The sequence below is a fragment of the Apus apus genome, chromosome 6 (genome assembly GCF_020740795.1).
Source record: "Apus apus isolate bApuApu2 chromosome 6, bApuApu2.pri.cur, whole genome shotgun sequence".
Lineage (NCBI taxonomy): Eukaryota > Metazoa > Chordata > Aves > Apodiformes > Apodidae > Apus > Apus apus.
In genome coordinates this window covers 10,095,747-10,121,125 of record NC_067287.1, presented here as the reverse complement: position 1 = coordinate 10,121,125, position 25,379 = coordinate 10,095,747, and the positions used below count along the sequence as shown (strand labels likewise).

Here is a 25,379-nt window from a genome sequence, read left to right as displayed (position 1 = left end):
AGTACCTCTTTAACAGACCCCAAAAATACTTTTTTCCACTTCATGCTTAAATTTATGTTCTGTTACACAAGCCTCCTCTTCATCATCACTTCTTGCTGCCTCTCACTCATATCTAGCTGAAATATACTGATTTGCCTTTATGATCCTAGGAAGATTAAATAGTGATTGTATATATTTTATTAGATAGAACAGTCTGTAGTCAAGATGTTTTTCCTACATAATTTGGTTTTCCTTCACTTAAATATAGACATGTCTCCTGCAGCATTTGAATTAAGGCACAACACTTACGTTTTCTGTATGAATTTCTGAAGCCTACCAAAAAGACTGCCCCCGTTGAACCAGAAGGCTGAGTATCCCTCCTGAGTGTGTGTGGGAAAACTAAGCTAAACAGACTTAAAAAAATTAAATCTCTGAGCAATCCTTGAAATAAACATTACTGTATTTAGAAAGGCCACTTCAGCAGGAAAGCAGAAGGCTGCAGAAAGGTGCATACATTCTTTTAATGGTCTGTTTTTAACTCTGGCACTGGTAACATATCCAGTCTTCTGTTCCTCCCCTTTCCATCCTTCTAGGATGTCACCACAAATCTTCAATATTTGGGTATCTTCTAGCAATGTTTTTAGATTTGGCCATTAACAGGCTGAGGAATTGGGCTTTTCCCTGTGTAGCTTAAAAATTTTAAAAACAATAAAAACACTCAAAAAACCTCCCCATATCTTACCATAATTTGTTACACTGGTGCTCATTGGGCCCTTCTTACTTCCTCAGATACAGCAATGAGTCAAAAAACCCACCAACTTAGTTGCACACATGCAAAAATGCCAATACAAAAGGACCTCTGCTGTGCACCTCCCACAGTTATGCATTGATAGTTTAAAAAATTCACAGGGATTAGGCAGAGTTCTCTCACTGAGAGTAAATTCAGAGTTCAGACTAAACTTGGAGAGGTGCCATCCAGTTTTTCATTTTTAAAATGAAATTTTCAACTGAAATACATTTAGAAAAATTCGTCCTATTCACATATTCTCTTTTAATGCCTGTTGTTACTTACAAATCACAATCTATTTTTATATAGTTTTAATACTTTTATACAACATCTTTTTTCATCAGAGGCTAAATTAATTATAGCTCCAAAATAATATGCACTGGTAAAGCAAGTACCACAAATATGATAGGAATATGGGAAAGATAAGGTCAGAGACAAATTTATGAGTGCACTTTGTTACATACTTATCATATCTACCATATCTGCTGTACATGAAAAGCATTTGAGAATCCTAAGAAGCTTTTTGCTCATAAAGAGCCACAAAGTAAACACATGGGGGAAAAAAAAAAATCACAGTAAGATGCAGAAGAATTTAGATACAGGCAAGTACACATTCAGTTCCATACACTGTACACAAATCAGGAGGAAAAACTCTGGTAACTCCCTACCTGCATGGAAGAAATCAATTGTGCAGATAGAGCAATATATTTGTCTGCTGTCTGTAACTGCATGTCCTTCCACACCCACCCAGCAGTGGGGTTTGGGATCTGCAGGGTTTTTTTGTTAGTTGGGGGGTTGGTTATTTATACAAAAAAGATTGGTGCTGTTTTTTTTTTAACCTTTAACCAATTTGCATTTGCTTACTAGTCTTTTCTGGCCTCAGAACAGAATGCAACATTTAGCCCATGTTTTAGACTAGGATGTTAACAATAATACTGATATGCAAAGAGTATTAAAAATAACCTGTGCAAATGCAGAGCTTTGTATTTCCATGCTTAACTAGAAATGAATGCTACACACATGTAAATGATTACAATAGGTATTTAGTGTGCACAGAAATAAAAGCAGGACATTTGACAGAGCTGTGCTGGACAGCACATATCCTTGTATCTGCAATCCCATAAAAGTCCCCTTCCACAGTTACTGCTCCTGAGCAGCCTGTTACCTCCCAAAGGCAGCCCTTTTCTTGTGGTGCCTTATTTACTTTCTTCCATTGTGAGAGGCTTCCAACAATTAAATATTACATTTATACAGCTGCTGCCAGAGACTTCTTGATAGAGAAAACAATAAATAAATAGGAAACACAATATGCATGAGTTCTACCCAACACTACCAAGTTGGACTCCAGAAAAACTCAGAAGAAACCAGGCAGCCAGCAGTTTTCCCTACTCACGTGAAACTGGATTTACTGCAACTTGTATTTTTGCAAGAAGGAAAGGATTTGTATTTGTTAAAGGCTTCTACTCTTTGTGAGCATCTATACCCACCTGCTGGTAAGGATCCCTTTTGTTGAGAAGCGTGTTGTAACTGGAGAATATGGAAACAGTCGTTTAAGCAGTTCATGGTTGCCATGGAAGTTGCTTTCAGCATTAATAGGTCTTGATCCAAGGATGTAAGGTGACCGGAGACAGGAAGGCATTCTATGCTCCTGATCAAGTCTCTCTGCTGGCCCTCAGCCTGAGACATCATCTGTCAAACAAAACAGTCATTTATCAGGTGATGGAAGTGTGTCTGGTGGAACACGTTTAGCTGTGCACAGAGAAGATCCAAACTTATGATGATAATAAAACTAAAAGGTAAACGATACCGTACAGCTAAGTGTACTGGTTTTTTTTCTTGATGCAGCTAAAGAGTCACTGAATGCATGATGAAATTCCCACAGCAATACATGGCACCTTATTAACAAGCAAAAAAGTATCCAAGTGACTTCAAAACCAAAAAAAAGCAAAGGGGAATTTGAACATGATACTTGCCGCAGTAAATATCAAATACTTTCATGCTTGGTTGATATGAATAAGGGGGGAAAAAACCACCCTACACACTCTGAGGTGTAATTCAGCTCTGTGCTCTGCACAGCCTGCAAGAGGATCTACAAGGTACTATCCAAGGGTATCAAGAGCTTTTTACTCCCTACATGACAAGTTCCAGCACTGCAAAGGAAAAGACCTGTATCACTCAGTTTGGCTCAAACCATACAGGATTCTCATTTATTGCCTGCACTGCTGCCACACTGAGGATCACTACCTGTTTACTTTGCAGAAAGGGAAGAAAAAGAAGCAGGATTTTCCCCTTTACAATGTGTCCAAATCACAGCTTTTGTGGTATCACTGTCCCCCTTCTTGTCCCCCAAGCTTCTTTCCTCCCTCCTCCTGACAGAGAGCACCCTTTATCACAGAACCTGCAGCAGCACATTTGCCCACAAGAGGCATAGCAGCACCAGCCAAAAAGCAGCACACTCTGTGGCCTCCCAAAAACCCACACCCTCTCCTCCTTGTGCTCACAGAAGCGAAACACTTGTGTGATTTTGAACCATGGGGATGAAGGAAAACTTCTATACATGCTAGTTCCTCTTCTGGGGAAGTGTGACAAAAGCCATTAACATACCTGGATGGTGCTACTCTGTGATCATTACATGTTCTGGCAGTTACATTAAATGTAAGAACAGACCAGATTCAGCAGAACAGAATAACTTCTTTAAAGAATCTAAGATGCATTCATGTATTTAACTGCTATGACACTGCTTAGCTTTTTTAACTCACCCATCCTACTAGTATTTATTTTTTTTTTTAAGTACCTTTGCCTGCAATCTCTTCCAGCACTGCTTTTAAGTTTTTATGCAATAAATACTTAGGCAATATGTATTCCTCCAAGTTCATGGTATGTGGTATCTGAAACATTTTAAGGTTTGGCTGCACAGCATGCTCTGGTGTGAATTTGCAAAGCATTGGCTCTTCGGAAGTGGAGTTAGCTGTGCAGTCAGCATGTCTCAAGAGTGACAGGGCAGAAAGCTAGTAAAACACCTAGTTATACTGTCTTGCCTATGCAAACATCCCAGTTGCTATCAGAACATGTTTGTTTGGTTTTTTTTTTCAGTCATGAAAGACATAAATCTTTGTAAGTGTTTTCCAATACTTTGAAAAACTCTGATGGTTAAAAGAAAAAAAAAAAAGACACAGATAATTATATGGCATATCACTATAACCCTTCTGGTGATCTTCACTCTTAGCATTTTAATATGTGGTACCACCCAAGCACCTCATTCCAGGATGAAGCCAGACATCAGGATAAGCCATGATACACTCACTGAGCATTTAAGCTCAAATAGGCGCATCACCTGTTTCAAAGAAGGTACTTTGAATTGCCCTAAGTTTTTCATGCTCATATACTCAGATTTGTTAAAAGAAAAAGAATAGTCACAGAAGAGGAAAAAGCACTGTGGTTAAAAAAAACCTCTAAATCTATCAGAAGTACACAGGCTATAACTCTCACTTCGTAAACACACATACACCTGCATTTTGTACAAGTCAGCATAAAGACCCTCTTAGATCTCCTGTTTAGCAAGGTATCCAAGTCAGCAGTGTGACATGTATTCAGCAAAGAACAAAGGGAAGTAGAAGGGAAAGGGACTGACAGAAGAACCAGCTACAGTGCAATTCACAGGAAAATTAAAAAGATCACCATGCAGCAGATCCTTTGAAAGAGAAGCTGTTCTTCCTGCAGCTTCTCAAACCGAATTTACAAGTATTCAAGCTGTAATATGCTCAAGTGTAACAGACACGCACCTGCCCTTTACGTATTTCAACTATATCTAAAAAAACCAAGCCTTTTACCTTCAAAAAAGTAGGCAAACAAACTCTGACATTTTGAAAAGCTACCACTACTGAGGATTCTTCATCTAAACAGGCTAAAAAAATCTAAGTTGATAATCATGCTGTGTCACCTAACTAAACAATCAAGCAAATACAAATAGTTTTCTGTGCTCTTTGCAGTGCTAAGAAAAAACACTCCACTTTATTTCCCACCCAGTGAGAATCCTAAGTGCTCCAGCTCACACACTCTCCTCTTTCCCCCCTCAAATTTCAAATGCCTTATTGCCATTTTAAAAGTGAAAAAGCCATTTCTGAAACATTATCTCACATAAATGTATCACTCCTCAAACACCAAAGTACAACAGATAAAAGAAAAACTGCTAAGAGAATAAGCATGAGTTCTGTAAATGTTCATGCCATGTTCTGTACTGTTGCTGTTTTCATGCAATAGGTACAAAAGTGCAAATATTATTTAACTGTACCATATGTTGTAATTGTTGTACCACACTAGCAAGAAGCTTACCACAAGATGTAACTCGGTGAATCAAACTGAAAACTACGTGTATAGTTTCAGTTTGAAAATTTGTTTGGACAAGTAACTTCTTTCAGAGGATAAAGCAGATGAACTAGTTCATAAAAAACAGAAGCCACAGGGTGCCAGCTGAAGTTATCCTGGGTACCTGCCAGGACTTCACATATCTTTGCACAAGCACTATAAAAGACTTGACTGTTACTACAGGATATAAGCAGGATGGCAACACTTACCCTTTTGCTAGGCATCTGCAAGAACAGTCTCCTGTAAGCAGAGACTCACAGATTCTAAGATCTAAAGAGGCAGTCACCTCATCTAGCTGACTGAATAATTATGCCACAGCACTTGATTTAAATCAAGGAAGAACAACTATGGCAGCATACCATACCAGGGCATGTATTTTCAATACCCATTTATAGCTTCCTACTGATGAACCACAAGGCTCAACCACAAATTTTAAGGCTAATGACACTCAGAATACAGAGCACTCTTCCATCCCAGTTTAAGTTCATTTTTTTACTGTTCCTGTTTCCTAGATTCTCATTTGCTAAATTAAAAAGTCCTCCACTATAAACTTATTTTTTGCAAGAAATGTATCACACTACACTACACTGCTAACACTGAAATATTAGTATCAATATTAGGACAGATTTGTAATTCAGAAACTAATTCTGTCTTAGATTTGTATGATCTACCCTGTAAATATTCACAAGTTAAATCAACTTGACTGTCCATTCTGACAGTCAAGATGAAAAGGAATTAAATGAAAAAAATATTTGTTTTTTCCAAAATACAATACACCTGAATGTGTATTAAAAAAAACATACTTCTGAATTGTTAATTTTATTTCTCTTTTCAAATCACATCCATCCCTAGATAATTTGTGCACATAAATCAGCACACCAGACAGTGTGCATTAGTATTCTTAAACCTCAACGGTGACCAATTTCTCTTTACTCACAGGAGATCCAAGTACAGCTTAGTCAAGTCTTCTATAGTTTGACACAGGGAGAAAACAGTGTATGGCACAACAGTATCACAGCATGGGATGCTATACCACCTTAAGGACATTATTGCCTTGTCAACTGTAGTGCTAGGACTTGCTAGGATGAGAACAGGCAAAATTCTACCTTAAGCATCAGGATATTATTTCAGAGTACAAAAGTCATGGAATACACACCCCATACTTGTACAATGAGCCAAGGCAAGTTACTTATCCTCACAGTGGTATGCAGTAAGAGCTTAGGACAGGCTATTGACCATACATCCAAAATAAGAAGAGTGTGTTTCTCCCCAATCCCACCAATAATAGGACAGCTCTTTCAAAATACTGCAAGATAATTTAAGGCGTACAAACCTCTCTAACATCTACAAGGTGATCTGGCTGCATAACAGGAACTCTTTTTCCAGCTGGCAATCTGTGATGTCCAACATTGAAAAAGGAAACTGCATTTTGACTGGGTCTTCTTTGCACACCAGGAGAGCTGGCACTTCCTTGGGACGCAAGAGAGAAGCTGCGAGATTTCAGAGGAGGGTTGTTCTAGTGAATAAATAACATATTGAAAAATATTTACAATTCATTTCTAATAACCACCAAATATTCTGATTTGAAAGATACCACAGAACAGTTTAATTCTGGATTTTTTTATAGACCAAGGACAGATGACAAAGCCCTAATAATGTTTTAGTAGCAACTGCTAAAGAAATATTTTGTATTATCTGCCTTGTTTTATAGTCTAATTATGAACAATCTGTGAAATGAGATTGAACAATATGTATCATTTCTCTAACTTGAAAATTAGTCCTTGATCTGCACCAGTACTAAAAGCTGACTCCTAACAGATCCTGCATGGATTGAATTCATATTTAAGAGAATGGAATTTCATTTAGAACTACTAATTTATCTCTTACAACAAAGCCAGCTACAAGATGTTGATCTCAAAACAGGTGTTATGGTCATCAGGCAGTTCTATAAATTACACTAGATTCACCAAATGGTTAGCAAACAGAAGCAACAGACCTCACAGTGTTGAGGACTTGCTTCTCAAACATGGGAATTCATCCTAAATGTATTTGTGGAATGTTGATTGTTTTTTTAATAAAAATTAAGAAAGGTTTAAAAAAAAAAAGTAAGTCTCCCAAAATGGAAAAGCTTCAGTAACACTGATGACCTGTTTCCTTATCCATTAAAAAACGTAAAACCAAATATAAAATACTGGGCTAATACTCTGATCTCTCAGCTCTCCCTCCTGTTCACACACCAGCTCACCAGTACCTGCCCAGGGGGGACCATTAATGAACTTAATTGTCTCATTCCTGAAGTATATTTCTATTACAAGTCAGCTATCATTCAGAAAAACATTTCTGCATGTAAGTTGCAAGCCCAACAACACACTTCTTTGTAGTACTCTGTTTAGACAACAGGATAGTTGTATTTACAACTACTTCTACCACAAGATTAAGACATCTTTGCCCACAAGAATACCAGTGATACGATACCTTTCCAATAGCTTCCGTGTGATGCTGTGTGCAGATCTGTAGCCTGCTAACCCAGTGCTGCCGCTCTTTAGCATCAGTAGCTGGAAGGAGCAAACCAAAAGGATTATGGACATGAAGACATTTCAAAGTATGGGCAAAAAAGAATGCTTCATTCTTTCAGTCACCAGGCTTTAGCAGTGCAAAGTCATTTTTTCAAAGTCTAAACTTGTTTAGCTAATCTGCAATTAACTACAACACTGAATCAAGTTCAACATAAATGGCATGTACTTTCTTTGTCCTTAATTTTGTAACAGACATAACTTCAACAAACAACAATAACCCTCCCCCAGATTTTAATCTAACAGCATGACACATTTGCCTGGAATAAGAGTATGGTAGCCTGAATTAGAAAATGACAGCAAGTGTTCAAGGAAAAAATACTGTAAGACATCAGCCCAGATTTCCCAAGTTTACAAAATCAGAAAACAGGCTACTATAAGCACCACAAGAAGGCTAATGAACTGAACATCAGGATTTATGTAGTCCTTCCAAGCATCAACACCATGCTGTTACCTACAATGATTTAAAAAACTTTGAATCAGTACAATTTAAGGACACTATACATCAAGATTAAACCCCATTCTACACATCTGAAGTTCATAGTCTTCTGAAAGTCACTAAAGCCAAAGAGTATGGAACCATCCACAAAGAAGTACAGTTCCTAACTGAAGAGCAGGATGAAGTAACTCTCATTGCAGCAGTCTGCCAGACAAGTTTTCTTGCTTTGGACCTACTGCCAATCCCAGTAGAGCAGCTACAGGTAAAAGTCAGGAGTGTCATCTAGTGGAAGAATCCCCTGTCCATAAATCTAAGGCCTACCTCTTAGTTTATACTGCTCCCCACTGGCAGCATTGACTGTAAAGGTGTGAGAGTCTTCATCACTGGGTGAAATTACAGCTCCAGCTAGCTGCAAGGTACCCCTGGGCTTTAGGTGTCTCGATTGCTCATTCACAAAGTACTCCAGCAGGCCAGCATCATTATTTAAAACAAAAAATCTGCAATGATAACAAAGCAAACACACTAAATAAAAGCAGCGCTTTTTTTTGAGGGGGATGCTGAGGGGTAGGGGTGGTGATACAAGGAGAAGTCAAGACTTCCATTACAAGGTGGCGGAGACGGGGTTAGAACTTAAAGACTTTGAGTAAGTACAACCCCAAATGTATGAACAAAGTCCCCAAATGCACAAAAATTGAGTCCTTACCATTTTTTTCTGAGACACCCGCAACTACACAACAGAACACTTGTGCCCACAGAAGAGTGTTATTGCAAGATGTTGGGAATGAAAAGAATATCCTGACTCTCTAAGGCTTAACAGGTCCTTAAACTAGATAATTTAAGGATAAAACATCCCCAGATACAAAAAAGTTGAGATATAAAACTGAGACTGATGCAATTGCAGATTTTTAAAAAATTCAAGTGGACATGATGCTTCAACTATTCAACAGAGTTCAACAATAAGTGTATTGACACAAGTCACTGCATGACAGTGGCAGCACAGGAATTTGGCCAGTGTGGAATTCTAAGGCCTTGTTCCTCCAACAGTCATTTGGCTGCACTGTGCTGCTCTAGAGAAAGCATCAAGCAAGCATCTTCACCAGAGAGTTTCACCTGTCAGAGAAAAGGAAGTTATTCCAGGGGAGACAGACATCTTGGGTAACTAAAGGGAAAAGCTGGATTGATTGTGAATTTTTGATAAAGAAGTCTTAATTATTTAAAACAAGAAACCCAACAATGATGGCATCATTTGGTATAAAGCTGAAGATTCAGCAGAAAAAAACAAATACAACATTTTTAATGTAAAAGGATAAAAAAGCCTTCAAATGAGTTAAAAGCTTCACACTTACTACAAACTTCCTTATTCTTGCTTTAATACAAATATTATTCATCTACACGTTAGTTTCATCTCTATTGAGAACAACATAGTTTGCTTAATAGAAAATAGGAAATCCAAGTAGTAATAATAAAATCTGGAATATGTTCATTCAGATGCTGCAAAGACCAACATCACTAAAAAGCACTGTAGAAGACTTACCGATATTGCCAACCAGTGACAAGATTGGTATATTTCATTAAGTAGCCATAAATATTTTCCATGTGATCACTATTAAAAAGAAAATAGAAGGAAAAGCAATCAGACAATACCAAACAAATATTAGATCTTCCCAACTTTTGATCATTATCTATACTCAGAAAATGAATTTTTACCATTTGTAGAAAATCACTACAGTTTTAATAAAACTACCAACACTTAACAGATTTTCCAGTCTCATTTCTAAAATAATTTCATAAGTCAGTTTAGGCAGACTTGCTAAACTCCAAAATAATTTCAAGGCATACTTAGTTTCACCAATAGGGGAGTTTTATTGAGCACGGACTTCTGGAGATGTTTGTACTAATTTCAGATAATTAAAGACTTACTATCCATGTTGCTTCTGTTTCTTGCTCCCTCTTGTAAGCAAGCTTTGTATTTTTTGAACAAGATTAACATTCACTAGCTTATTAACAGTAACTTGATCATGGTGACCAACTCAAAACAGTCCCTAGGTACTCCTGTGCCAATGTGGCTTTGGTTTTCTTTCATGTCCAGAACCCTTCCCAACTACATGAACAATCATGCTCTTGAACAGATGTTCTACAGAACACAACCTGTGGGTGAAGGTCACATCGAGATATCCCAAAACATAAAACAAGAGCAGAAACATCTCCTCCTCTGGCCTGGCAGGAAAATCAGCTAGTTTCTCTTTCAAAGCCCCAACTTGCAACATTGACCAAAACCAAGAACCCAAAGAAAGCATCCAGCACAAAGTCTTAATATCACTACAGGCAAAATACATTGCCACTTCTGAAAATCAATTGTCCTAAATCAGGCTTACAAGTTTCATGCCTACAAAACAATCATCTTAAAGCCGTAGTTTAAGGACCTACTTCATACTGTACATTCCTGTAATTCCAGAAATGCCACCTCAATGCTCTCATCTCTTACGTAAGGGCATAATCCCACACTGAAGAACACACTCTTGATAGACAATTCAGGTCCAGCATGAGAAAAAAGTTCCTATTATTCCAATAAATAATTGAAACAATGACTCAAATATCAGATACTGACTACTTGCTTTCTTAAACAAGTTTATATTAGGCTATCTTCTTTAGATTTTTAAATAAAATTTCTGTAGCTCACAAGATGAAAAGTATTCAGAGCCCGTTGGAGCAGCAGCCTGTCTCAGTAGATAAGAGGCCCAAGCAGCCCCATATCAGCAAAAGGGGAAAGTGGAGGAAAAATAGGACTACTAGAGCCCAGGGATCACCTCCATTAGTGGGCTTTGGTTGCAAACAGTCAGCCCAAGTAGTGGGTAAATTTCAAATAGCTGAAGCTGCTGTGTAAGTTTCATTTATAAATAGTGGCAGTATCAGCAAATTAGTTAGCTACCTGACATTTCAATAAAGATAAAACAAGATTAACTGTAAAGGAAGCTATTTAGGATGCCACTAATGAAGGCAATCTCAGAGTAAATCACTGCTATATGGACCAATGCTGTATCACTGCCATTCACTAACACATTTCAAATAAGAGATGCAAGAATGTACATTAAAAAAAAAAAACACAACAACCACAAAAAACAAGTTGCTGATTTTTAATGCTACATTTAAAACCTAAAAAAAGATGTTCTAGCTACTACTGCAGGGAACAGTACTGCTGTAATATCCTGCAATGGAGAGCAGCCAACAGGACTATCTAGGAACTTAATTTCTCATAGCTCATTAAGTGGTACTAAAGATAAAAATAAAACCAAGGAGAGCAGAGGGTATTCAGGCTGCCATATATTTTACATGTATAAATTGCTAAAGGAGACATAATGAAACTCATCCTTGCAGAAGCCTCTCATTTGTTATTTTTGGCATACAAGGGAAGTACAGGACTTGCTCACTGTCTTAAATTTAGCTGAAAATTGAGATTGAACAGTAATAAAAATTAGCTTGGTTTTTAATTGTCTGAAAACTGTCCCTAGTCACAGATAATTGCTTTTCAGTTTTAGTGAATGCAAGCTTCACCCTTGCTGTTCAGTTAGATGTTGTACAGAGCCCTGCATTCTCAGACCAGAGCTGCTGTATTCTCCCATTAATTAATGTGCCTAAATCACAGGTATTTTCAACAGAAGCCAAGAAAAAACAATTAAAAAATCAGAAAATTACTTCACACTGCAATGAATACAGCAGGACTACATGTATGGCCTTGGAAGTCAAATGATCTAACATGGGTCAATTAAATAGTCTTGGATCAAAGTAAGATTTCAATTTATTTGGACTGTGACAGACTTTTTGCCAATCTTTAGAAAAAAGTCACCACAGAAGGGAATGCAGCCTTTCCAGTGAAGTACTTCCACATCAGATGAGCACTCAGCTACATTTTGCCTTCATCCACGTTCCCCTCCACTTGGATTTTCACTTTGAATAGATCCAGAGGAGCTTCTCCAAGTGCCTCCTCATCAATAACCTGTATCTGTAGCCTCAGCAGTTGCACAAGTTGATGGTTTAACTGAAAAACTGGGAAAGCACTCCCCCAGAGAAGTCTGAGAAAGTGACTGAGGACAAGCAAGCCAGTCACCTCCAGCACTGGGGACACTGACAATCTGGAAGGGCCATGCTGCAGCACATGAAGGTGAGTGCAAATGTGTGATGAAACACATTGAAATTCCGTGCTAGATGAGCTGCCTCTTGCACAATATTGATTCAATTATTTTCCTTTTTAATTGTGTTTACACAACTACAATAGAACTGCACAAACACAAAAAGACCATACTTAGTTTTCACCCTGCCAAAGGCTGGGCAAACTTCTAGCACCCATACAAGAGATGGATTAGCCTGCCTGGAAGGTATGAAAAACTTGGTTGATATTCAAAACATTTCCCTTGAAAGCATAAAGGGCCTAGAGGCAAACTAATAAGCAAATAAAAAAGCACAGACTTGACAGGCACTGATCATACTCTCCCAGCACAAATTCCCACACTGCTTGGGCCACAGAATTTTCAGACTTTGAACTAAGGCTTATTCCTAAGTAATTAACAATTTTATACACTAAAAAAATATTTAAATCCAGTCTGCAAATCACAATTCACAAAAGGTAGAGCCTATAACTGTAGAAAAACCTGTTAGAGAATCATAACTAATCTCCTAACCTTCTTCTGGGTAAGCACTAGTACTTCCCTGTGAGTACAGAAAAACATTCTCAGTATTATTTATGAACAACAAGGCCACAGAACTATAACTACAGCATTTCTTCAATGATTTTAAGATTAGTGACTCCAAAGCAAGAGTTAAAAAACTAAAATACTTGTTGCTAGTATTGTAATGCAGTTAAGATGGTAAAAAAAACACAAAACTCCAGTAATATTTCATTAGTATGGAAATAACACCAAAGTCCTATGGAGCACTACAGAAAGTTTTTAAGATGGTAGACTTGGAGAACAAGAGGTTCAGGCTCTGGCTCTGCTGACAGTTAATCACAGTAACTAAAATACGAGTGAGAACTTCCAGCATTGCTTCTAATAGAACAGGTTTTACTCTAGTTTCAAAGTCACTTGTGTATGCAAGAAGCCCCTACAATTTTCTGTACTGGAGTTTTTGACTTCTGAAAACAGATTTCAGAAGTGAATTTGACACAAAACACCAGGCAACTTAGCTCAACATTGACAGTAATGACTGGCTGCACCAGGTTCCTTCCCAGCTTCAGGAATACCTTTGCATTCCTGCTGCTGCAGGCAAGCATGTACATGTACCTATGGGTACATGTATCTTCTCGTAGCCAAGACGAGCAACAGCTCAGCAACCATTAGTCAACCACCCCTGAAATTCATATTTCTGTAGAAATTCACTGTGCTTCTTTCAAAGAATGACAAAAAAAAAAAAATGTTGTTCAGTGTTGCTACAGATCCCTCACACCCTTAAAGATGTGAAAAAGAATTAATTTTAACTTTCACTGGACTACTTTAAGTGAGGACATCTTGCAAACCACAATCCAGGAAAAAATTATGCAGACACTGATGATACAACAACTGAACTCCAGCCCAGCACATTTGCTGTTCCATTCCCCTCCCCTCCAAAAAAAAAAGTGGTGTGTTTTTTTCAAAGGCTGAACACCACTGAATTGGCTGTCCATTTATCATACTTTCTTAGTTTATAAATATTGTGAGATGGACTATAAGCACATGACTGAAGTCTACAAAGCACTACAAATCAGTTCATGTTCTTCCCAGAAAACTGTCCCTCCCCAGCTTCAAAGATGTTTACCACAAGTCAGATTTCTACATAACCAAGTACTACTAAAATAAAATAGGAATAAAACATTCACAAGGGATTACTGTTAGTTTATTTATCCTTTTCTAGCTTTGTCCTTTTCTAGTATGCCTCTTAAGTTGCAGGCTTGCAGGCTGCTCTCCTGTCCTGGGGGAGGAAAAAGATTGTAATAGTTGGGCCAGATTCTGCCTGTATCCTGTTTATGTGCAGCACCCGAGTCTCAAATGCAGATGCTGAGGAACAGCAGTCCCAGAATGACGTCTTTCAGGAGCTTCAGCCACGACAGCCATGTTCACACCTGACAAGTGCTGGGCTAACATTTTCTCCAAGAAGAAACACTGATGAGGAAGGCCTCCCCGCCCTTTCTTCATACCCCTCACAGTGCAGCTCTCCCCAGAAGCCCCACACAGACAAATCATGGCCAGCAGTGGCACAAAATTATACCCATCTGGAAAGCAAGTACAGAGAACTCCTAAGACTGCCCTTCTGATGATTTTAATGTTGCTGGGACCCAGACAGCACTGTGTGGGACACTTTGAGCAGCCAGGTCTCTGAAGACCCAACAGCTGTTTGAAAGGCAGACAGCGGCCAAAGGTTTTGCCTCAGAGTTGCCTAAGTCAGTTCTGCCTTCAAGGGGCAGCTGAGTATGTATGGATTTGCTTCCAGCAGGAAGGACATCCAGGAGCTTGGAGCCCATGCAGATGTCAGGGAGGGCTTCTGAAGGGTGTTCCAGCTTCCCTAGCTGCCACCACTGCTGTTATGACAGTGCGTTTAGGCCCTGGCCAAGTGGAAGAGTCTCCTTTCTACTGAGCTCATAGCAAGATGCAAAATCCTGGTGAAAGAGATTGCCTTCAGATTAAAAGTTAGCAAAGCATAAAGAAAGGGAAAGAAAGAAATCGGGAGCACAATAGTGCAAACCAATGACTGGTTTTGCATATATAGTTTGAAGAAAGCAGTAACCATTTTCACTGCACTTGTCCATCTCTAACTGCTCACAGACTTGCCATTTGTAACAGCTTGCTTTTTCCTCACTGACCACTATAACGTGCTTATCTACAGTGCACTGCTTCCTTTTTGTTACAGGGAGAAAGGCACAGGAGGAGAAGAAAAAAAAACCACACACCTGTGTCAGGAACAGAAACTTCAGACAACTGCAACTTCTGCAACTTCTGCAACTGGAAAGATCACTTGCTCCCAAGAAACCACCACCACGTCAAGCACTCTCCAGTCCCACGGCTTGTTGGTGCAAGTCTGGGCTCCCCAGTACACCCAGCAAGGTAAGGCAGAAGCCTTCACATTGCTGAGAGAGTATGCACATCAATAAATTAGTTCTGCTTTTCCAAACAGCTTTGGGAAGATAGAAAAAGGTAACCTTGCTGTACAATTCACCAGCAGCATCCTACAGGCAGCTGTAAAGTGGTGACAAAGCTCCTGCTCTTCAGTGCATGTGTGTGACTGTTCAATTGTAAGTCTAGAATCCAGCAAGTACATGGAAAAAGGGTCCAACAATATGATAAGAAATACAAAAGCAGCCCCTGAAGTTGCTTCAGAATACCATTTGGACACAAGTGTGCTAGCAACACACACATCCTCATTAGATATAAAAACTTCTCTCAATGGTACTCGTGCAAACCCTTGAGACCACAGACATGCCCTGGAAGAGAAGTGCAGGCTTGCCATGAAGGAAGGGTGCAGCAGAGCTGAAATGAGCTGCCAGGTATCCGTGAGCCCAGCATGACCCAACCCTGGCTTCCCATCCAGGGATATGGGGCTGTCCCACCACCCAGCTTCTCCAGCACAGCAGTTACAGTTGCACCCAAGGTTTCTATGAATGCTAATTCTCAAATTGAATGATAAATCAAGCTTTTAGGATTGTTTTTTTTAAAGCCATCCTAATTCAACTTGCATTGGATTCTCCTCTTCTGTGCATTAATACCACAGGTCAAACACAAGCAAATGAAACCACTGTAACAGTCTTTCAGTGTAGCAACAACAAAAAGGAAAGAGATAATATTTAATTAATAAGTAGCAAAACACTGCTCTCACTGGATGCTATAAAGCTGACTACTTAACTACTTGATCATTTAAAGACCTCTTTACCTCTCAAAATACATCTGACTGGAGAAAAACTGCAGCAAGTTCCAGCTAAGCAATTTCTCTTGCACATACACAAACACCTCAAGTCAGCAAGAACTCTGCTCACATGCAATTTATTGTGGATTTGTGTCAGCACAACACAACTGAAGCTTGACCCAAGAGTCAGTAGCCAATCCTGCAGATTTTTCTGTAAGGATAACTACTACTCAAGCTATCACTAGAAGAGTAACTGTAGATTTAGCCACCAGCATTTTAGAGCTGGAACACTCAAAAAGCAGGCACCTCAAAAGGTCTGAGGTCTCCACCTTGTACCTCTGGAACACGATTGTTGCCTGCAGATTTGATACCATTGCTGTCAGCAGTTTACATCAGCACACCATAATGCAGTTTCACACATTGTTACCAAAACCCAAAACTTTTGCAAATTTTGGGCTATCTGCCCAACACCACGCTCAGAAAGCCATGGGACCTGCTAAGAGCCATTCCCAAAAACCGGTGGAGCAAACCTCAGCAACACTTACCTTCTCTAAGTACATGATTTATCTTACTACACACTCCACCCCAAGGCATTCTGCTCTGCTTCTAGTCTTCATATTTCTGGTAGGATAAGAACTACTAGATATGCCCTTATAGTTTTAAGATGCATTTGTGATTATGACTTTTAAAAGATGATATCAACAACTACACATTGCCATCCTGGACTTTGCAGCAATAAAACACAGGCTATTAAATGGAAGATAAACACACTTAGTAGGTGCTCCAGATAAGCCTCTTCTCTTTTTAATTATTTTTCAACTGTTTTTCAGTTATTTCAGATTAAATACAGAGGATAACAAGTATTACCACCTTCCAAGCAAGCAAGAACACAATTGACTATTTAAATATTCAGAAAGACCGTAAGCTGAGGCATAAGGTAGTCAGAAGGTTTAAACACTAATTAAGAAAGTACATGTGTTAACCACCTATGACCATGACAATACATAAAAGAGCAGGACTATATTCTTGTTCAGTGCTTTAGGTAGGCAGTGATTCCCAGACAAGGACTTATTCAAAAGTGCTCCTTCATATTGTGCAAGGAACATCAGGTGTTATTCATTGGGCACTCATGAGCTAATAAAGAAATTCCTTATGGTTTCCTTCTCTTGTGCTTGTCATCAACACTTATGAAAGAGTCATGTACTGAACAAGAAAAGGATGAGAACATTATCACACCATTTTACATTTAGGGAACTGAGGCACAATGGATTTTCAGCCTAACTTTGAGACAGTTGTGGTCCAATTTGTAGTTTATTTTCTATACATTCAAATCACAGCTTCTGCTGGTTTCAGCTGCAGTCATAACCCTGTGAAAGTTTTGCAAAATCAGAGCCAACAGCTCCAAATCAGGCCTCCAGGAAGAAAAGGAACACACAGCCAGTGATTACAGGGGAAAGCCAGTTTAAATATGACTATTGCCAAAGAAGTCAGAGCCAGGGTCAGAAACCAGCTCCTTAATGCACAGCATCCTGCAGTTCTGACCAGCAAATTTCATGCTTTCTGTTACACCTCCACTGCAACAAATGAAACCAACATCTCAACACAAACTGAGCTCTTCAGGATCTGTCAATGTCTAAACATTGAGCAAGATTTTAAAGATTTCCAGCCTCAACAAAAACTCAGGAATTCACATCCGGAAGGAAAAAGAAAAAAAATGCATATCTGTAGCAAAAAGCCTTCCCCTGACACTGGTATTCCTTCTCCAAAGCACATTGACAAATACAAGATTGCCAGCTTAACAGACATGAACAAACAGCATTGCTCATACCCCATTTCAGCCTGTCCTCCCCTCCAATTTCAGCAACACACAGTACAGAAAATCTGAAGTGGTACAAGCTTTGCAAGCACCCTAAAGGAAAGTTGTCCAGCAGCATTTCCAACAGACAGTGATCCCCTACACGAAGAATTCATCAGCACTGGCAGCTGATCAGAACATGGTCAAGGCAACATCCTTAAGTAAACAGGGGTCCTTGCACACACATCTTAATTTTTATGGTAAGATTAGTATAGCACAAGAACCTACCTCAGATAACCTAACAGCAGCAGCTGGCACCTTCTGCTTTAAGCAGTGTGATTAGGTCAGCTATGTGCAGTTTGTTTTTCAGCTTCTCTCTGGGGAGAGAATGTGTGTGGCAGAGCAGCATGTTAGTGTTGTAGACACTCAATTAACTTGCTGCTACATAATTACTTTAGAAAATGGGAAGCTGAAAAATACCCTTTGCACTCAGTGAAGGATAGACATTTGTAACAGCAATTAACTCCTACAGAAATCTACTCCACGGAAAGCACAAATTATTTGATATTCAGAAGCTATTCAGAAGTTTGTGCTTCTTCACTTTAGCTTAATTTGAACTCTTAATGAATATCCCAGTATTAACACAAGTATCCTGCAATGCCAGAACTAACTCCCACATTTGACACCCCCTGCCCCAGTGAGTTTTACAGCCCACCCGTTCAACACAGGGATGCTCCAAGAAGAAGAGGGGACAGTGCTCTTCATAGCTGCTCACTGAGGAGCCACAGAGAAGGGAACCCAAACCTTGCTGATCTGGTTCAGAAATTGGCTTTAGGTTCCACACACCAGCCATCATGAAGCTCCTGTTTAAATTACTCAAACCTGTTTCCCCAATTTTACCCACTCATTATCCCTCACACAGAGGCTTCTCTTAATTTACAACACATCTGGGCTTCCATCTGCCCCAGCCCCATTCTTACACGTCTTAAATACGTGTGTGAACACGAATGGCTCACATGCCTTTTGAGAAGTGCTTGGGGCTTCAGCAACCGGTAAGATCAGCTTGATAGAAAATGATCTTAACATTTTAATAACACAGAATGGATCCTGAGGTGGATATAACCAGCTGACCATTTTAAACACAGGATTCTTGTCTATTTTAATGAACAGCATTTCTAAATTAGTGTTATGACACAATATTTAAACAGACTCATATGAGAATAAAGAAATTCAGACACCAAGTTTTTCAGCCATTTGCCTCCAGTGTATCAAACACATGACAGGCATCCTAATCTGATTTTTAGTAATAGAAAGGAATAGAACATGCAAAAATGCAAAACGGAATTCTGAATTTCACAGCAGCCACTTGAGAAACTCTTCGGCACCCAGTTCAACGCACCTCAAAGGGCCAGCAGCAAGTCAGAAAGTGAGCAGCGAGGGCTTTCTGAAGGCCACAGAGTGGTGAGCATCTCCACAGATCACCAGAAACAGAAGGGAAGAAAGATCAGGGCTTGCTTTGCCACAAACCTGACATCAGAACCACCAGCCAAACCAAAAGCTGCCAGCGGAAGCATAATGGCAGGGTCAGCAGAAACCCCATCATTGCTGGTGGCCAACGCCCCCACGTCACAGCACTGGCAGGTTCTTACTACAGCAGGAAACCAAGGAAGTGGGGTGGGCTGTGAGAGCCAGGAAGGCCGAAGGAGGAGCAGCCCTTGCCAGACCTCCAAGTAACACCACAAAAGTACAGCCCCCCTCTCGCTCGGCAGTTGTGCACAACAAGGAAGGCGGTTACAGTTACCACTATGGCAGATATACAAGAATTCCATGTAGGAGCCCAAATTATTTTGGTTTAAGCAGTGCAAAAAGAAAGCCCAAAACAAGGGAGATGAAGGAAGTACTGATACTGGCATTAGAAAAATCTGTCTTATGATTACATGTAACAGTTGCATGAAGGTTTGGGAGGCTTCTTTTCTTCTACTTATCAAGTGAAAGGAACTTTAAATTCTGGCCTGCTCTCAGGAGTCCAGAGTTAATTAGGTCAGCTAACACACCGTATTGCAGCTTAAGCAAGAATTTGATGCTTACATTAATGCTATGATGAAAAACATTAGGTTCAGAAACAAGAATGGAGGACCAGCAAGGGAGAGGTTTGCAACATGAAATGTTGGACACTGTGCTGTCAGTTCCTCCTGTACCTGTTTCTACCAAGCTGGATTCAGCTTTACAGTCCAAAGAGATGAAATTTAACCTCTCAAAATGCATAGAAACTAGAAAAACTGTTTTTCTGCAAGCAAGACTGACATCAACACCACCTTCAACATCAGTCTAGCAAGTTGACTCCTTTTCTTAGAAGATACTTTCATCCAAGTGTTTTTCTATACCAACTCACAACCGTGAAAAACTCCTCAGCACTTAAGCACACTTTCAGGAACACCTAACTGAAGTTATCTTGCTTCCTTAAAAAAAGAGCAAATACATAACCTGTGGCATTTTATAAATACTTATGGCTGAATGCATAGTGGGCAGATGCTAAAACCATTTCAGAAATAAGGAACAAAGGGAATCATCTACAAAAATTCATGCAGAACCAAAAAGTAAATAGTTTTGAAATATAACTTGAAAGCTTAAAAATCAGCAATCATTTGGGAAATTCATGAACATTTTACATTTATTTCTACTGGAAAAGGAAAAAATGCTGGGAATCCATTTAATAGCAGCTGAATGGATTTATGTATCTGAGAGCAGAGCCACTAAGAAAAATGTAAGATGATGGCACATTAGCGTGTCTCCAACTGGGAAGACAATCTTGTTTCTCTAGTCAACCACAGAGCTTTTAACTTTTAATTTTGTAGACCAATGAGAAAAAATTATTACAAGTAATTTCTCTCAAAAATATCTGAGAGCCCCTCAAGGCAGCCTGAAATGACTTGTTACACTTCTCTGGCACATATTCTGACCAGCTCACTACTTAGCTCATAAACATAGATTCTGCTTTGTGGTGGGGAAATTTTTGTTATTTGAATGACTATGGTTCACATGTCACAGAAGTACCTGCCAAAGTGGTCTCCTTTCTCTCACTGCTTTGAAACAACCCTGTGCATTTAACCTAGAGCAAGGCAAAAACCAAATTAAGATGGTCAAGAGTAAAAGCAGAACTACTGAATGCAAATAATTCTTTATATGGGCAACCATACAATTCCTAGCTTGATTAATGCTGAAACCAAGAAGCTGTCTAGAAGATGTAACCTGAAATTACTTTATCAAGTAATCTTTTAACAATTTGAAGTTACTCAGAAGTCTCACCGCACGGTAACTGTTTCTCTAAAGGAAAACAGGGATAAAGAGTTTTTATCCCTGAGCACAACCTCACAGGCTCCCTTTGCCTACTTAACTGCAAGTTAACATTCACACTGTTCCTGTGTTCCCAATCAGGAAAATGCAGCCAAGGGTTAGTTGCTTTCAAACACACTGACTCTGATCACATATTCATGAGATCATTTCCTGTCAGATGTCTTGATGAGCAGTTTCTCAAGAACTCTTCATTTCTGTTGAGTAAAAACACAACCTAAAAACAAAACCCCAAAAAAAACAAAACCAAAACCTATCTTTCTGCTCTTTGAAGAAACTGAGCCCTTACAAATTTCAAGTTCAGTTTTCATTATTTCAGGTTCCAGCAGCACTGGAGATATATTTATTCAATAGTTATAATTCCCCATTTGGAGCATTAAAGTATCAAGTACCTGTTGTCCCATTTGTCTAACAACAAAAGTTAAAGATCAAACTTTGACCAGAAGCTGACAGAAAATCTATTCCTAAACCCCGTATTTTAGACTGATTTATTTATATACTTATTTATTATTACAGGGTCTTTCTTTCATCAAATACATTTTGGAAAAGAAGCTATCCATTAAGTGAAAACTAAGCTACAGCATCCCATCTAGGAGAACTTCCTAGGAATGCAGTGGGGAAAGGTGGTATTTTGTGGGAAGTTAGATACAGAGACAAACGTAGGTGTAAACAATTGACTTCCAACACAGCAGACATGAACAGTGAGGAAACTCAAGTGTTCACAATCATACAATTAATTAGTACATTAAACTTGTTCCAATGATCTAAAAAAAAAAAAAGCCAAAACAAAACCAAAAAACCTACACCCAATCACAAAACATGATATTGATAGCTGCAATGAATAACGTGGACAGTTCACACTTACAGTTGTCCAGCCAACACACTGACTGTCTTTCAGAAAGTCAGTTCAACTTTTGCCCTACAAGCCACAACACTAAAAGAAACAGAATTTTAAAAAGCGGAATTTTACTCCACAGCACTGACCCGTGACCACCATCTCAAACATACAACAGCAGAACCAGGCAAACCAGGAATCTCATCCCTTCCACTGCCTCCAATTCCACATAAAATTACAACACTTCCATTTTTATTACATAAATCCCTGCGTTTCACCTGTGAAACCCACGCACAGCGGGTGCTCGGCCACAAGGATAGCAACGTTCATGTGAAAGTTCACAGCCATACTTGAATCTAGAGCTTTAAAAAAGTTCAGAAATGACTGGAAACGACACGCAAGACAACCAATAACTCAATCGGACAAGCTTTCCCTGCTTCACAGCCCAAAGTACCGGCCCTGAAATCACCACTTTTCTTCCTGGCACCATTCCTCGGAAAACTAAACTACTCATGACCCAGATTCTTAACGATGACCGAGCTGCTTGTTCCCTACTGAAACCACCAGGCTCCCGATGCCTGCACAGCCTGGGCCATCTGAAGGGCCCTCCATCCCGTGAGGCACGCGCAGACGTCCCACGCTCCGGTTCCGCAGTCTCCACACACGGGGAACAGAAAGCCAGCCCATCTGGGCTGGCAGATGATGGCTCTGGAGAGCCTGCATCTGAAGGAGAAGTGTGCAAACTTCATGTCACAGCAGTTCCTTTCAACAGCAACATGGCAGAACTCCAGTCAAGGGTGAGAGACCTAAAATGCAGAGATTGGGAAACCGCTCAAGGGACGCCTCAGAATTCTCACTGTTGGTGAGTGGAAACTCCTTCGATCACAGATTTATAGGTTCAGCGGAGAAACCAGACCATAATCAGAAAGCACATCAGAACAAAAAAAGTACAAAAGCCTCAAACGCCCAGGCAGGTCGCTCAAAGGAAGGGTTTCAGTTGGAATCTATTCCAAACTAACGCTGTGCCCTCCTCTGCTCCTGCTTTCTCTGCTCTCTTCTGCCGTTCCTGCTGTACTTGAGCAACACCCCGGCTTCCATTGAGCGCAGCCGCTCTTTAAGAAAAGCCAGAAACTCCAGGCACACTCCGAGTTTCACTACCAGCAACAAACAAAAAAGCCATCGACAAAAAAAAAAACCCAAACCACCAAAGGCTGCCATTCAGTTCTTCCAAAAGACACACCGAGCTTAAGATGCGGCACAGAAGTTTAGCTTTCCGGAAAGCGACGGCGCGCCCCTCAGCAACTCCAGACCGCTCTCCACCCTCCTGCGAGGGAAAAACGAAGAGCCAGGAGGTTGGAAGGAGCCGAGGCACGGTCCTGGCAGCACCTGCAGCGGGGGACACGGCGGCAGAGGAGCCCCGGAGCCGAAGGGGCTGGGAGGGGAGGACGAGCGGCCGCTTCACCCCGCAGCCCCTCCCGGTGCCGGTGCCCGCGTCGATGCCCGCGTCCCCCCGGGGGGACCCTGCCTGCTTAAGGGCCTTCACAGCCGGGCCAGCCGCCCCGACCACCCGCGCCCCGGGCTGGCAGGGCGCGGGCAGCCCCCGCAAGGGGGGGAACCGGGCGTTTCCAGCAGCGCCCCGGGCCCGGCTCCCCCGCACAGACCCCTCGCCCCAGCCCCGCGCCCACCTGTACTGCCAGCCCTTGGCGCCGCGGCCGCTCCTGCCGCCGCCCTGCCCGGCCGCCGGGGGCTGCTCCGCCTTCCCCTCGCCCTCCGGCCCCTTCATGGCCGCCGCGGGGTCCGCGCCCTGCATGGCGCCGCGGCTCCCCCCGCCCCCTGCGGGCGCCCCCGGCCCCGGGCGGGCCGCCTGCCCGCCCCTCAGCCCGTCCCGCCGGCCCCTCTCGGGCCGCGCCGGGGCATGCAGGCTGCGATGGCGGCAGCCCGCTCGGCCGGGCTGGGCTCCCCGCGGCGCCGGGCTGGGGAAACCCGCCCTCCCGCTCCCTCCCCCGGCACGGCCCGGCACGGCCACCCCTTCCGGGTCGGCGGCGCCGCCATGGTTGGAGCGGGCAGCGCGGCGGCCGCAGCAGGCCCGGGAGCCGGCCCCGAGCTGCTGGCTGCCGGCGTCCTCCGCCTAAGGGAGGGAGGGAGCCCGGGCCGTGCTGCGCATCAGCAAGGACAGGGGAGGCTTTGGCTGGGGTGCTGCTGAATCCTGTCACGGAGACCGTAAAACAGCGCCAAGCTCGGGAGTTCCTGCACCGAGCCAAGCACAGCCCGTCCTGGCCTCCAGAGGAAATACGTTTTCCTTCCTGTTTTCCCTCCAATTCCTGCGTAGGGGCAGCAGCTGTGCCTGTTTCTTTTTTTCCTTCACAGGATGGCAGCAGAGCCAACTGGGAGAGACTGGTTTGGTTGTGTGTCACCCTTCAGGCCAGGCGTGGCTTCGGGGCAAACCCAGACTTCAGGGAGCGCAGCTGCTGTTGCTTCAAGTCGGGCGCAGAGGAGCCTTGTTCGCGCTGCAATCAGTGGGCACATGGGGAAGGGGAGGGCAGAATCAGACACAGCCGCGGTTAGCAGAGCAATGTTGCAAACAACTGTTACACAAGATATGCTAAAAAATCCCCAAGGCGAGATTCTGCATCGAAGCAAAAAGGTGGAGGAGAACGTATTTCAGACAAGTAGTTTATTGACCTAGAGCATCCCCCCTGGGATGCTTTGTGCATCCCCCCTGGCAGCTTCCTGCCATACGAAAGCTGCCCTGGCTTTCCCATCTCCTGCCAGCACATTCCCACTTTCACAGTGACATTCAAAACATCCTTGCCTTTGGCCTCCAAATGAGGATAGCACGTTATGATAGCACATTATTATATCGTGCCTTTTAAATATGTTTATAAGCTTCAAGCAGTCTCTAACTTAGCTCATATCCGCTCCTCCTTGCCAAGCACACACACGTATCTCAGCTAACAGGCTGCATTTACCTGCCTGTTGCACCTGCACCTATAATCTCTCTTACAGAGACAAAATATATTACCACTGCACAGGCATAAAATTCCCCCATCCTGCCTTTTTTAGAAGTATAATTGTCACTGCAGAGGAAAAAAAAGGAAGGAAAAAAAAAAAGGGGGGGGAGGGGGGCGAAGGCTTTTCAGCTGCCTTTTCCCCTGTGGAAGCACAGGCTAAAAAATCAGTAGAGTCACATTGTCCATCAAAGAAAATTTTGGCCAGAACAGCACTCCTTTTGCCCTCCAAACTTGTTAGTTCCTCCTCTGCCGATAACTCGACGATTTAATTGAAAATACAATATAATTGTATGGTATCATAAATGCACGCCAACACCACTGAAATTTTCCTGCGAAAATTTGAAGCAAAAATCGACTCTGGCAGGAGCTGTACTTTTG

At 41.4% G+C, this 25,379-nt stretch overlaps 1 protein-coding gene across 3 annotated transcripts in view; it reads right to left on the bottom strand.

The window, feature by feature from the left end:
• OSBPL11 (oxysterol binding protein like 11) overlaps positions 1–23,815 on the bottom strand; it is a 39,446-nt gene extending 15,631 nt beyond the window's left edge. The window contains exons 1-6 of one of the 3 annotated variants that reach the window (XM_051623251.1): positions 23,676–23,815; positions 9,678–9,746; positions 8,465–8,640; positions 7,607–7,686; positions 6,465–6,647; positions 2,254–2,455 (exon numbers count right to left, since the gene is read on the bottom strand). In XM_051623251.1, the coding sequence (XP_051479211.1) occupies positions 2,254–2,455; positions 6,465–6,647; positions 7,607–7,686; positions 8,465–8,640; positions 9,678–9,746; positions 23,676–23,800 (835 nt within the window). In that variant the 5' untranslated portion in view covers positions 23,801–23,815. Of the gene's footprint in view, positions 1–2,253; positions 2,456–6,464; positions 6,648–7,606; positions 7,687–8,464; positions 8,641–9,677; positions 9,747–23,230; positions 23,303–23,675 lie in introns of those variants that run through there. The other 2 variants (XM_051623253.1, XM_051623254.1) reach the window with 2 other exon arrangements.
• Positions 23,816–25,379: the final 1,564 nt, after the last annotated feature.